This window comes from Ictalurus punctatus, chromosome 1 (assembly GCF_001660625.3).
Source record: "Ictalurus punctatus breed USDA103 chromosome 1, Coco_2.0, whole genome shotgun sequence".
In the NCBI taxonomy this organism is placed as follows: domain Eukaryota; kingdom Metazoa; phylum Chordata; class Actinopteri; order Siluriformes; family Ictaluridae; genus Ictalurus; species Ictalurus punctatus.
In genome coordinates, this window is record NC_030416.2 from 27,601,576 (window position 1) to 27,617,396 (window position 15,821).

At 37.4% G+C, this 15,821-nt stretch overlaps 1 protein-coding gene across 2 annotated transcripts in view; it reads right to left on the minus strand.

The window, feature by feature from the left end:
• The window catches only part of scn5lab (sodium channel, voltage gated, type V-like, alpha b), a 130,348-nt gene that overhangs the window by 69,774 nt on the left and 44,753 nt on the right, over positions 1-15,821 (minus strand). For both annotated transcript variants that reach the window (XM_017469225.3, XM_053683533.1), the window contains 5 exons: positions 10,301-10,442; positions 9,974-10,171; positions 9,537-9,713; positions 8,776-9,126; positions 4,847-4,946 (listed from right to left, as the gene is read on the minus strand). In XM_017469225.3, coding sequence (XP_017324714.1) covers positions 4,847-4,946; positions 8,776-9,126; positions 9,537-9,713; positions 9,974-10,171; positions 10,301-10,442 — 968 coding nt within the window. The remainder of the gene's footprint in view (positions 1-4,846; positions 4,947-8,775; positions 9,127-9,536; positions 9,714-9,973; positions 10,172-10,300; positions 10,443-15,821) is intronic.

Genomic DNA, 15,821 nt, shown 5'->3' on the forward strand with positions numbered 1-15,821 from the left:
CCTTACTCCTGTGGCCACTTTTCCGTCATGCCTTTGAACTTCACCCTTATTTGTAATAATTTTTTTCCACATTATTATTAATGCATAAATAAAGAGAAGACAGCTTCGGTCCACACTTCTCACTGAATCACTAGACAGTCATGGAGACTACTGGAACATTACTGGAAGTCAACAGCCATACCCCAAATGCCAGACAAATTGTAACCTATCCAGTGATTTATTTATTTAACATACCTCACAGAAATGTATGGTTCTATGTAAGTCTTCTACCTCACGGTTAGAAGATTCTATGCTTTAGGATTAGGTTTCAATTAATAACTATTGTAAGGATCATGGTAGCCCACTAATAATGACTCAAATGCTACCAAATCCTTCTAAAGGAATAACTAACCAAAACCTTACGAAAACCTCAAAAGCTTACAATGTCTTCAGTGTTTGGTTGCACATGATATTTATTCATCATAACTGGGGAAAAACGCATGACCTTTAGTTTTTTTTGTTTGTTTGTTTCTGTTCACTAAATGGTTTACATATTTGCATATCGGTAATCACTACATATTAAGACTCAGACTCAGTTTCTGTTTCATTCAAATACTTTATTAATTCCAGTGCATCATTTAACTAGTTGGAGTGCACACATTCTAGTTTATGTTGCACTGTACACACTTTTGTTAATACTGTTTTCTTTGAGTCAAGTTACCGTTGTGTTGGATGAGCTGAGGAGTGGATAGCTGGTGTATAGGAATCTCTGATGGAGGGTCGGTGCGCACTAAAGGCCGGCACGCCACATTCACTGCTATTTTTAGTTCCTCTTGCCGGTACCAAGAGGCAGATTGACTGTGGGGAGACTGGGATGTTTTGTGTTCGTTTTTTTTTTACTTTCTTATTCATAATTCTGTATTTCTTTCTTTATTTTTCTTGATTTATTTGTTTCTATCTTTATTTCAATTATTCAGCTGGCGTTGTCTTTAATGTCGTACTTTGAAGTTTGTAGTGTTTTGTTTCCCCCCTGTGTATTTAAAGTGGACTAGTCCATCTATATAAATGTCCCTCTTTTGATCCATTTGTTAAGTCAGATTGGTTCTGCTCAGTCCTCAGTTATTTGAGTTTCAGTTTGTAACGAATAGAATATGATCTGGTCCGCGCTACAAGTTGACCTCTTTTATAGGCCTAAATATTGATTTTGATTATCTGAATTTAATTTGATTTGTTTGTAAATATATATATATATATATATATATATATATATATATATATATATATATATATATATATATATATATATATATATATTGATTCATTCAACTCTTCTTTTTTTTGAGAAACTCTGTCCCTTGTGCCTTGGTCCCTCACAAGCAGCTTACCCAAATCATAAGTCTGCAATTACCTATTGATTATGTAAACGATATTGTCTATTTGTTAACAGTTGCGGTTTCGCATTAATTATGAAACTGTATATAGTTTCTTAGCAGTTCTCCAGGAGGCATGAAAGAAGTAGTAGTTATTGATCATCTAATAGTGAACTACCACATTTATCTGAGTGCTATTACTTTCTAATTCGTTAATCAGAGTTTCAAGTTAGTTAACAGTAGTTACTAGAAAGTTAATATTGCATTAATCATTTCTTCCTGTGTAGTTAATCATTAATGACGAATCCGTCACGGATCTCTACAGTGTTACCAATAAGTGTATACACATGGAATCTTGAATATAAAATAAAGCTGCTAATTGATATGTGCAGCCACTAAATAAATGCTTCATTGTTTCCCAAAATTAGAGAGCGACGATGACAACTATCCATATAAATTACATGTCTTCACTTCAGCTTTAATACATTGGTTTAGTGAGAATTTGCTCTGTTCTCTATCCTAATATTTCAAATGTGTATTTTGTACAGCCTAATTGATTTAATATCCACAATTTTAAAGCTTCACATTTCTGCATGAAACAGAATATTAGTAATTAAATACCGGCTGTCTAGTAATATGAGAGACAGAACATTCCTGCACCCACTCCACTTCGACATCAGGTAGGCGGACAAGCACTTTCTCAGTCTGATGAAGTATGGCTTCGGAAAAAGAATGTCTAGATGTATCTGATATTTCGCAAACGTTAAGCAATTCAAACAACTCAGGAGACAACTTAATTAGTTCATATCACTTGGTAAAAACTTTTTAAATGTTCATATAACATCCTATAAAGTCTCAGGATTCTGTCTGGACAAATTTCCTTCACTTTTATACAAATATGCATGTGTGCATTTAAATGCCTCCTGCTTGCACACAGATTTGCTTTGCTCATCTACAAAACTGTTTGTATCACATACTTCTCATTAAATAGTCTAAATGGTAAATGGTCTGCACTTATTTAGTGTTTTTTTTCAAAGCGCTTTACACTGGTTCTCATTCACCCATTCACACACACACTCACACACCAATGGTAGCAGAGCTGCCATGCAAGGTGCTAACTTGCCATCGGGAGCAACTTGGGGTTCAGTGTCTTGCCCAAGGACACTTCGACATGTGGAGTCATGTGGGCTGGGAATCGAACCGACAACCCTACACTCTACCACCTGAGCGACAGTCGCCCCACTTTTTTCACAAGGTTTCATTCTTAGTCCTCCACAAATCTTCACACAATAACATTTTTAACAATGGACTTTGTCACAAAGCGGCTTTACAGAAATATATCAATTCAGGATATACATTTTAAACGTAAAAATTTATCTCAATTGAGCAAGGCAGAGGCAACTGTGTAATAGAACACTTGGTGGGAGTGCTGTTATAGGAATATAATCAACAACAGGGTGATGTGATGAAGCACAGTGCAAGGCAGAGTTACTCTTGGCACCCTTAAGTTGATAATTTTCCTCATATTCCACCGCAATCTACCAACACTAACATTTAAAAAATATATATTAAATTATAATATATCATAACTTTGATCCATTATAGTTATGTTTAGTGTTGTGCAACATCCGCGAAACAAGTTTGTTCCTGTTATAATTCCTATGAACAGCCATTCCCTCTCCAGACAGTCTTTTTTCTCTCTCTTGAGCTTAATAATACAAAGAATGCAGCTTGTCGTGTTACTGAGAAACCACAAAGCCCTCCATCCTACAGACATTAAAATGGCACAAAATGAAAGGAATAGTTTTACCGCTGACTGTTAAGCACTGACACTAGACACTTTCCATGTTAAATAAACATCTCCTAATGGTAAACATCACCGTATCAGTTTTTAACATGTAGAAGGTCTTCCATACAAGTGCCTGTGTACTGTAAGTTGTAACTATAGAAACATATTAGAAAGAATGCATTAATATAAACCTGTGATTTGCCTTGTGGCAGGAAGCTGCACTCATAGAAAATTAACCAACACCTTCTGAGAATTCAACAGTGCTGTGCTAGAAATTCATATCATTTGTTTATTTTGCTGGGAAAGTAGCTTTAATGCATTAATGAATCCACTGAGCAGCTCTCTGAAATATAGTGCACTTATTAGATGGCTGACTACTAGATACTGGCCCTGCAGAATACAGCTGAAGAATGACAGTTAATTTTATAATGTCATACAATCTTAACGTTTCTGGTTCGTTCAATAGCCTCTTGTATGTATAGAAAAGAAAAAAAAAAAGATTTGCAACAGTGAGAAATTTTCAGAAAAGTGTCTGAAATATTCGCTAATAATTTATATAACTCCTTTCGGCTGATAGTTGCTAAGTCCCAGATTAATACGGCTTGGTATGAAACAGACCAATAAGCAGATAAAGACTTGCCAATTACTGATTTAGCCTTCTAATTGTATTAGAAGGTTGTTCTTCATTATGTCAAAATACCCAGGAGAACTTTATGGTAGTGAAATTGCAGGCAAGAGCTTTACATAATGCATAAACCCAGGTACAAGCAACATAATTAAAGCTTGCACAACTAAAAGTATTACACCAGCAGAGCGGGAGACAGTGATCAATGCCTCAAGCTTATATCCAAAATGACAGTTTAATAAAATTAATCGTTTAAATAAACTAGTTTCTTTATCCACATTCCTAGCCAACATGCTAGATAATGAAGAAGAGTTCATCTGTTCTGATTGGTTACAACTTTCGGCAATTTCTGCAGCAGAGAACAGTAACTAGCATGAATGTGAGCATGCACGCACATATTAGAACTGTAATCTTGAGTATGCTCATTCTGTTTTAAGCACAAGCAGGATTATTTTGATTGAGTGTGAACATTTTTATGAGCCAAGCATAAGGAAACCTGTTCATGGATTAAATGAGCACTCTCACCTTTCTGCAGTAAACTATCTCTCTGCACTTGCGCCATAACTTAGTCCTGGTTGGTCTGAGAGGTGGTTTAAGTTAGTTCTCAATGTATAACAGCAGAGCAGTGCTGCTCGTGTGAGGTCCTGATGATGCAGCAAACAGGCTGTTTCATGATTAATCGGGTTTATGGAGGATAACACCTCTCTCTTGAAAACAACAGAGAGTGGGGTCTCAGGGGACCGCCTTAAGAGGGAGCAGATGGAGGTGCCCTTCTGTCCTCACACGCTCCAAAAGGCAGAGCTGACATTTTAAATCTATAGTGGTAAGACGTTTAGTATGAACACTTGCAGTGCCAAAATAGGTGAGATCAGCATGGATTCAGTAGCATGTCCAGTGATGTACAAATAAAACTGTGCCTTGAATAAGTAATTATCTTAACTACACAATACTTTCAAATATGAGATGCTAGACAATGCAGAACGTGTCACATAAAGCAATTAAGAGTTATGTTTCTGAAATGGCTGTGGAATTTGACTGTGGACTAGTTCTGAGAAGCAGTAATTTCCACTCGGCGTATCTTACCCTCCATGGCGTCAGTGAGGTAGCTAGCAGCACTTAATGCCCTGTCTCGGCCCTCCAGGGAGAGCTGCGGGAGGAGCGTACTGCTCAGCTCGTGTGATCCCTATAGAAGGCAAAAGGGACTATGGTCATGTGAATGACAGAGTTTAAAACAACAACAACCACAACAACAAAAGTCTATCAGTGCCACATTACTGTACATGCTCTAGCTGTGGAAAACCAACAATTCTAATTATGATATTCCTGATAATTCACAGTTTGCAAAATTACTGCACATACATGCATTTTAATGACACCTTCATACACCTTGGACCAGTTTAGTTGGCTTGTTTTAAAAGGACCACACAATACAGTGAAACTATAATGAGTTCATGAATTATTCTGCTTTAAGACAAGCACCATTTAATCGAGGAAGAAATAAAAACCTGAAAATGACAAACAACTCCTCTGGTCAATTAGAGAGGCATCCTACTGATACAGTGCTCATACTTACTCTGTAAAGTGTGTGTGTGTTAACAGAAGTGCACAAGAAATCTGTACTGTAAATAGCTTTTTTAACAATAACCATGCAATAACACTGTGGGTATCTTTGATTAATTATAAGAGTTTCATTATCAATTATATTAGGCCTTGTTTTAAGCAGGGACACTCTGATTATTTAAAATTTATTTGACCCCAGGTAATCAAAGGTATGACGCAAAGTCACTTTGTCACTGGCAATGAGAACGCCCACGCATGCTATTTTGGAGGGAAAAAAAAGTGGTCCTTTCTCCTGTTTGTGTGTGTTTGTGTGTGTGTGTGTGAAAGACAATGTGTGTGCGGCGAGACTCCACAACTCCTATTCAACTGTTGCTATGTTACCATGGCTGCATCGCCAAGACAACAGTGTTTCCTCACTCCCTCCCCCGGCTCATTTCTATCAGATAGGGATGAGGTTGTCAGGTCTCCGGAGAGCTCCTGATTAACCTGTGAGCCATTCAAGACTTTTACTTTGCAGAAAGAGCAACTTCAAATCCCTCACACCAGTGCTTCTCAATGCAAATGCATATTGATAAAAAAAAAAAAACTAAAAAAAAAAAAAACCTATTCAAGTCAGTACTATAAAAAATACCACACACCTTGACAGAAAAGCCTGTCTGGCATATTACAGGGTGTCCACAAAGTCACCATACAATGGGGAAATTAAGACTTTTAAGCACTATATATATATATATATATATATATATATATATATATATATATATATATATATATATATATATATATATATTTTTTTTTTTTCCAGATAACCTTTAAGAATGACATATTGAAATCATTCTCATGGCTGAATCAGGAAGCTGTCAAGAGGTTGCGATGGACTTTAACAGGAAACATGGCAAGAACATCATACATGACACTGCTGCCAAACTTGCTGCCAAAGACTAGAAATTCTGCGGACTGACCGAGAAACACACGTCCACAAACATCCACTGACGAAAGCACAGCCGATGTGGTGCTGGCCAACATAGTCCCCCTGTATGAAGACTTTTAGGACACACTGTAGTTCTTTCAAAATACTGTCCAAGTTTACTAGTAGTTTACTCAAATGAATTACTATTTAATATTTATCAGTATTAAATTAACTCATTCTTATGTACAGTTAATTGCTAATAAGCCATTTATAGTGCTTATTTGAGTTATTGCACAATAAATTCTTCAAGGAAAGCTTTGAATGGGGCATGAGTAAGCTATGTGTCACTGAGGACATTAAGCAGGGTGGTTTGGAGAAAGAGGCTTTGTTTCTCTGGAAAAGCTTGCCATACTCTCTAAGTGTTCATTTATACTGTAGTTTGAGTTCAGAATTTGGTGTCTGAATACAGGTGTGTTTGCTCTTAAAATAGATCAACTGCCGCATCAATTATGATTTTAAATATTATTTATTTATTCAGAAGCAGTTACCTAAATCTGTTTGTAGTAGAATTAGTTTCATAATGCTGCTAATGGAGCTTTATAAACAGATAAACAAATAAACAGTTAAAGTATTATCAAAGCAGCAAAGGTCTCATCAATTATCTACTTTTATTTGCAGTAGTATCAGATTCCCAATGCTCTTAATGGAGGTCAATAAATCCCAATTGATTAACAAAACCATTAAGGTCTTGCGTCTATTGTCCTTCAATAATAATGTTTTTTTTTTTTTGTTTTTTTTTTTGCCATCAATGAAATTTGGAATATAGTTTAGAACATCAGAGCGGGAAATATCAAATCTGATTTCAGCTCTGGAAATGTATGCATAGTTTATATCTTCTTAAATTGTAGAATGCATTTTTAACTATGTACTGTATTTCCCCAAGTCTAAAGAGCTAAATGAAGTTTATATGAAACACATGTGGGAAATTTGGATATTGTAAATTAAAAACTGGCTCGAATGCAAAGGGCTGTTACCAACAAAGAGTCTTTTCTCATGGGTTTCAAAAACTCTAAAAAGACCCTTCAGATGTCACTGTGGCTAAATTCTGGGAAACAGCCAAACATTCTGGGAAACAGCCAAAACATTCTGGGAAACAGCCAAAACATTTTGGGAAACAGCCAAAAATGATGAAAAAATTAGATTTTTCTGCTTATGACATACTTTGTCACATCTACTTTACTTTAAACATATAAAAATCACCAAAAATGACATGGAAATGTCTTTATTTACATTTGAATTTTCTAAGATACACTATTTGGCCAAAAGTTTGTGGACACCTGACCATCACAAGCACCAGATTTAGTCCTCCTTCAGGGAAGGCTTTACAACAAGAGCATTAGTGAGGTCAGGCACTGATGTCAGGTGAGGAGGCCTAGGATGCAGTCAGCATTCCAAGTCATCCCAAATGTGTTCAGTGGGGTTGAGGTCAGGGTTCTGTGCAGGACACTTCAATGCTTCCACTTCAACCTTGACAAACCATGTCTTTATAACACCTTGCTTTGTGCACAGGGGGACTGTCATGCTGGAACATGTTTAGACCCCTTAGTTCCAGGCAAGGGAGACTGTAATGCTACATCATACAAAGACATTCTATACAATTGTGTGCTTCCAACTTTGTGGCAACAGTTTGGGGAAGATATGGCTGTGATAGTCAGGTGTCTAAACACTTTTGATAATTAGTGTATCTGCAAAACTCATGTTGTTTAAGGAGCCAGGTAAAAAAGAAATGCAGTGATAAAAATTTTGCTCTGCTGGGCCTAAAGATGTCCAAAACATATTTATTTAAGTGTGACTTCTTCATAGAGTGAATGTCATGCTTCAGTCAGGTTTTTAGACAGCTATGTGTTGTACCGAGACAGACATTAGGCTAATCCGTTTAGTTTGTAATCACATAAAATATCTGTGATGCTCCTTGGAAAAACAGAGGAGAGCTTTTACACACTCAGAGGACAGAATTTTAAACGTTCTAATAAATATATGGGAAAATTAGTCAACAGTATAGAACTGACTAAATGTATGTTAGTATGGCCGGTTCAAATGCTGTAAGCGACTTTTACTTCAAGTGATGAGGCTAAGACTGATGTGGATATATACGGTGTTATAAAGTGATAAGGTGTTTAACATAAAAATTATTATAATGATTACATCTTATTTATTACATTACATTAAATGACAATGAAATGAATAAATAACAGTTGCTTTTAGATAATCATTGTGTTTCAGTGGAAGTGGAATAGAGGCTGTGAATGCAATTGTGTCCCTTTTCACTTTTAGGGGTAACCAGTGATTGAGATATATGTAAAAGAGAAAAATATACCATGTGAAGGGTTTTCCTAGGCCACCACATGTAATGCATACGAGTAAGAGTACATCACCTCAAACCATCACTTTTCTTTGGGTAAACTAGATCATGTTGTGTAACCAAATCAACTTAATCACTGAATAGACGTACACTTTCCATTAAAATGACAGAGGTACTTACACTTTCTTCTTTGACTTTCTTCATGGTGCATGGGGGTAATGGCAGTGGGGTCAGCGGTCCTGGACTCGAGATGCCGTTCTGATCTATAGCAACAAACAGCTTTCCATTGATATTGAGGCTCGGGTAGAAGACCTGAGAGCCATGACTGCTCGTGCTATGTGAACTAATCCGTCTCCTTTGCCAGGGCAGAACAAGAGATCCAGGACGACTCTCTGGATCACCATGATTGCTAATTTCATCGTCAGCATCTGCTTCAGATTCTTTGTTCCGCAGCCGGAAGTTAAAGATACTGCCCTGGCTTTCCCTTTTGGTCCACGAGGACAATGTTCGCACCACCAAAGCATGTGAATGCTGAAAACAAAGAACAGACTGATCTGAAACGTGCTGTTACCTGCATCTGCTAAATTGCAACTGATTTATTTCTAAGAGAAAGTTGTCGCTATGAGTTACACTATGCAACAGTGTTTTTCAGTCACAGTTCTTGATTGTAAGTATAATTAACATTTCTGAAATGGCAATTTCTCTCATGAGAAATTTGTGTTGTTTTGAAAAGCGGAAGGCATGTGGTTGAATTTAATCAAAGTACTAACAGCTATGAACACCTCTAACCCAGCCTCTAATTTTAATGTTAAACTTTATCGTTTCATATAACTTCAGTCAGAGAATTGTTGTGAATTTTCAAGAATCTTGCTTTTTTTTGGTTTCACCATTTGTTTCATATTTCAAACATGTTATCAGCATTATCCAGGAGACCAATCTACCTTTGTTCCATCTAAAGTATCTTGCTTTGGTGACTTTTCATCATCATTGTTCTCCATCTCCTCTGAAAGTGGCCTCAGGCTTTTCTTCCTGTTCTTGTGCTCTCTATCTTCATGAGAAGCCAAGGGAGACAGGTCAGGAGCCAACACTGACTCAGTCTCCTGAGATTTGTGAGCTGCCTGTAAGGCATGGTGGGATAAGAGAGGTGAATTGTCAAGCTGAGAAGACCGAGGTATATAAACATAAAGGCAAGAAAATCAAAGAATTTTCTTTACACATCATAATTATTCATATAATATAATTATTCATGATGCCAGCTGTAAGTGTTGGATTTCTGAATTAACACCACACACAAAAAAGTTCTAATTTCTTCTGAAATTTTACAATTAACCTCAATTAAGATTACCATTAAAAATGTCAATGAAAAGTGCACACATACATGCTGTTCTTTTTTTAGCTGTTCCATAGCGAGCTGAAACTCTTTCTCTTTCTGTATCGCCTCAGCAAGGGTAGCTTGGTTCTGCTCTTCATAGGCCATAGCTACAACTGCCAGGATCAGATTCACCAGGTAGAAGGAGCCCAGGAAGATCACCACCACAAAGAACACCATGTAGGTCTTTCCCGCAGACCGTAGAGTCTGAGCAAATCGAGTTAGTCAAAATTTAGATTAGCAGTTTTATGAGATGGAATATCTCCATGAAATATCACATCAAATGGAATCACAGGAATTAATCTAGTCTATTACACAGACTGGGAAGATGCAGACCTGATGGTATAAGTTTTCCCAGAAGTCCTGTGTCATGAGCCTGAAGAGGGAGAGAAATGCCCAGCCAAAGGTGTCAAAGCTGGTGTAGCCATAGTTCGGATTACGTCCTGTCTTCAGACAGTCAAAACCATCTGGACATTTCCTGTGGAAAAGAAAGCAGCAATTGTCAAGTGAAAATTCTCAGGTTCATTTCACACTAGGGGTGTAACACAATTCCAATATATGTATATGTATCTGTTTAGTGCTCCAAATATCTGTATCTGTATTCAAATTTGAACTGGAGATGAGAAGTGGGTGTGGCCTAAACCAGACTTTTTGAACCCTCCACTATGCCTCTGGAAACACTGGAGAACACTAAAAAAAATCCAGGGCTAGTTTTTTCATTCCCAAATTATAATAACAAGTACCAAATTACAGAACATAACTTTATTTATTTCCTGAACATCCTGATCTCAACCAGATGCCATGTGTAGCTTTCTGGCAAGCATTCTAATGAGTAAGCTAGCTAACTATCTTTGTCCTTCCCAAACTAGGGAACTATGGTTTATAGTTGACAGAAATAGATTCAGATTTACTTCAGGTTTTGGGTTTGTTACATTCTAGAAAGATAAAAAAAGTTTGCTCGACACGTTATAAGAATCTACTATGAAGCTGAGACACAGTGATGCTGCTAGACAAAACAGAGTCCATATGATTTCCCAGTTAGATTTTCTTTTTAAAAGGATAACAGAAAGTTCATTTAAGAATGATGAAAAATCCAAGTTATTATTTTTAAATTAAAAGATTATTTTTGGAGACCCCAGCAGAGCTATGCTGCCCTGTGCACAGCATGTGATCTGCATGGGATATATGGAGTGTGACTCTATAAATAAAAGCAGATTAATTTCATGAATTTGTTTTGTGAATTTGTATTAAAATATGGAAGTAATAAGTTTTTATTTCAGAGCTTAGTGTTCAGGTCAAACTACTGGAGCAAATCACTGGCAATAGACAGAAAAACAAACAAACGAATAAAACCTGCTTCATTTTTGCATCTGTATTTGTATCTGCTTGGAACATATTATCTGTTCATGCCAAATAATGCCTTCATATTCACTTACATTCCTATTCTTCAGGACTTCAGTGCATGGGACTTCATTGTGTAATAAAGTTTATTATAATTATAAACATGCCATCAAATTTTGCCTCCAGTGCCACATGTTTCTAGAATTCCCTAACCTGAAGAGCAAAGGTGAAGCACCTCTTACACCTCAAGCTGTCATGGGGCCACCAGATGAGGTGATGGACTGTCAGCATGGGTGAGTTGAGAGGCCAGTGGCGCCAGCAGACCATGGCACTGCCCCCTATTCCATCTCCTAGCAGCTTTGCTTTCCTCAGGATGGCAATGTCTAGTGCCAGGCCACTATGAGTGTGAGGGTGTGAGATGATGGACTCTATCGCTCTCAGACACCTTGCCATGGAGGAGGTGCTAATGGATGGGCCCCACTTGACTTCGTCTTGAACGGAGGCTTTGTACCCTGCTGTACCGACAGCACCCTCAGATACATCTCGAACAATCAGCGATGCAAACATGTGCTATCAAAGCAATGTTCCACTGATTAAAACTATTTGCAGTATCGTAGTCTAACCTTTAGAATGATGCTGGAACAACCTAATTATAAGACTTTGTTTTTTCCCATCTTCTTCTAGGAAATGAATTGTGCTTGAGGGTTACTGTTAATATTGAAAAATATTGTGATATGCAGTGAAAACTTAATATACATGCACATCCCTTTGTGTGTGCAATTAGATCCTGCCAGCACCTGGCATACAAACAGCATCAACTGTAGGGGCATTGATAACACACCCAACAAATCGTTATCCCAATCAATGATCTTCTGAAATACAGAGTGGCAGTCTAATGCCGTTGTGATTGAAGGTTGATGTGAACCTTAGCATGGAGTTACTTGGAGAATTTGTCAAAGAAAGTCCTCTCACTCAGCACAATAGCAGCTGGGATCATATCACTGAAGCACAAGCCATTCTAACATAAGCTATTTTAGGAGCTTGTGAGTACCTCTGTACTGCTGGGGTCCAGGGAATGAGAAAGAGGCGAAGACAAGGCCAGGGTGAGGGACTCTGGGAATTGGTGTTCAATGCTTGTGCACGTAAAGCACAGTCGCCTTGTTCCTATACAGCAGTCCTTTTTTCAGTGTGTGTTATGTTAGAAGGCTATGCCAAACTGTAATACAGGTTACTTCCAGTGAACAACGGTCACAATCTTAGAATGCCTGGGGTTGAATTAAATGACCACACTGATCAAAATGATTGGCAGGAGCTAAATTATAATTAGCATGGACCAAAATGGTAACTTAAAATGGTAACAGGGCTCATATTGCATTTGGTTGGTTTATTGCGTTTTACCATTTGGAACAAAGAAGAAGAAAAACGAGAGAGAATCTGCTCTTTTTTTTTAGCCTCACAATACAATGATGAGCTACAATAGGTATTTGACAGCAAGCTTTCCCTACCCCAAAACTGTGAACCAGCCACTGATGAGGTCCCATAGTTGGCGAAAGGCCACATATAACAGGGAGAGCAGGGGCTGGACTCATGGCATGAGTGTTGGGTCAGAGAAAGGGTACATTGGCAGTGCATGCAACACCCCTGTCCATACTGAAACAATAGAGACAAGGGGGGGGGGGGGGGGGGCAAGGGGAGGACGGGGATGCCAAGCAGGCTTCAAAACCTAGTGATTCTGCCTCTATGCTGAGTGTAGATTTCTGTCCACACTGACAAGGTGACAACATTATGTGCCTTCCTTCACACAATTCATGCACAATCAAGCAATGTCTGAGGAATTTTTACCAAAGTTATTAACTGTAGTACTAAAATAATCTTTTTAACAATAATCATCAACGTGTCAAAAAAATTGGAATAGCTGCTAAAGCATTGGCTAACAATGAATACTTTAATTAATGAACAAACATTTGGTCTGAGATGGAAAGAAGCTAGTTGGGTTCTGCTGAGCTATTTAGAGTCAAACTTGTTCTGGCTTAAACCCAAAACCTTGATCTGTTCACTTGGGTGACCTATAATGATCACTAGTGTTATGTTCAGAGGTTTCAAAATACAACCTAATCATGGTTTATATATAGTCTGTCTTGCTTTAATGAACATGCCTTAACACCATGTAATTACTTCTGCATTGCGCTTAAATAGATGGATCAATTTTAACAGATATATTTGGTGTACTGAGGAAATGTATTTTATTAGTCAGCATGAGAGAACAGTGTTTTATAAATGGACCAGCATCCCAGGCAGGGTGTATTCCCACCTCATGCCTATAGTGTTCCCAGGATAGGCTCTGTGTCCACTGTGACCCTGACCAAGATATACTGAAGGTGAATAAATCTAATGTACATTTATTTGCAGACTTTTTATATTCTGCTTTTTTAATTTGTTACATTATTTGGTACATACACTTTTTCCACCACTGCCACGATTTCTAACCAGTATATTGCTTAAAAAACAAAAGCTTTCCACAAAAGAGCATCCATGACTCTCTGCTGTACACAAGTCTAAGTCAATGTTCTTATCATTGGACAAGACAAATAGTTACATCCTTTGTTTTGGATAGATGTTACAGGCCTCTTTATAATTTACAACAATATTAGACCATCATGGCTACAACCCAAAAACACAAGGAGAATGTAGTGTATTTTCTGTGTTCAATTTCTAGTGCCATTGCTACAGGGGAAAATGCTTTGGAATTTTAAATACCACATTATCGATTAGTAGCTGCTTTTAAGATACTGTTTTAACAATTTGCAACTGGGCCAAAACCTGTAGGAGGCCATCATTTTGAACCTCAGTAATAAAAAGCATGTACAGCAATTACTGTCTACATCTCATCGAACAGCACTTAAAATCCAGAGGAGCAGAGATACTTAGCATGAAACCCTAGAAGCCTCAGAGAGATGATGATTCCTTCTAAGCCATCAATATTCCCGTTCGCTCTTCACTATTGTTTTATTTAATTTATTTACTTGAACTCTCTGATGGCAATTACATGCACTTGCTTGATTTGTAAATGTCAGCTGTCCAAAGGAAAAAAGTCTTCCTCGTCTGCTGTAGGACTTTTGTCTGCCTATATAGCTTCTAATGTATAGCTAAGAGCAGTGTGGTCAAAAGGTACAAAGTGGAGGTATAAAAGAATAAAGAAAAAGAAAAGGTAATGCTGAGATGATTTGAAATTGTGATTGAATTGTGACATTTTAAAGGCTTTTGTTGCTGTTGAGTACAGTGCATTATAGTTCCCAGTTCCCAGTGCATTATAGTTCAGCATTACTACTAAATCCCACAGGAGCATTAAAACAATCTTAGCCATTCGAGAGTTCAAAGTCATATTTGCCTGTCCAACTTGTGATTATCGTTGTGCTATGGTGCTTTTTGGAAGCTAAGACAAGGTCAATACATGTCATTAATTGGTCTAACCTTCTGGGCAATATAAGCTATTTGTAATAAGTGTAAGGTGTAAGTGGATTCCTTAAAGAACTGTGAGCTCTATGATAAAATGCAGTCTGTCTGTCTGTCTGTCTGTCTAACTGTCTGTCTGTCTATCTATCTATCTATCTATCTATCTAGCTATCCATCTATCCATCTATAGCATTTAATGCTTGCAATTACTAGCATTTCTGAAATGGTCAGGTTTATGCCAGTGAATAGATTCTCCATGAGAAAATAAAACTCTGATTAATGTGTTATTCTGCCAGTACGTTATAGCAAAGCCAAAACAAAAATATTTTGGGCATGGACATGAAGTAAACAAATTACTTCAATGTCACTGTACTTCACCCTCTAACTACAGTACCAGCACTCCAAATGTAGTGCTCATCTCCTTAAGAGATATATTTTTCTCTAATGGTATCTTAAATAAACTATTTCCGTCATATCTTCTCTTTTTTATACTCATTTTTTAAAATCCCACATAAAGCAGACAAGTCTTAATGTTCCTAATGTTCCTAATGGTCAATAACAGACATCTGAACGAGCTGTAGCAGACATTTTGAAGCCCAGGGTAGCATCGTATGGGTTATAGTCACCTAAACATAATGGATATGGCAGAGGAAAACTGTCAGCCTTGTGGTAATGATTTTCAGAGTGCAGGGCAGTAGACTGGAGTTAATGTATTGATACTATAGAGCTTTAGCCTTAAAGATGATGTTGCTTAAAATAACTTCTATATTACAACGAATGTATTATGTCTGAAAAGAGCAGCTGGATATTTATGCTCTGAGATCACACAGGACTATTAGCACTGTAGGCATATTTTGATCAAAAATGAGTTAACAACATAAACATTGCCACATGTCACATTATTCTCCTGTTGGGTGAATAAAGGGTTTTTTTTTTTTGGTTAACAGATAAACAGATAAATTTGTTTTTTTTAAGGTTCTATCAGACAGCCAATCATCATCCAGGATGAACATAGGATGGATACAACATAGGCGAAACTGGCCAATCGATGGCTGCGTGAAAT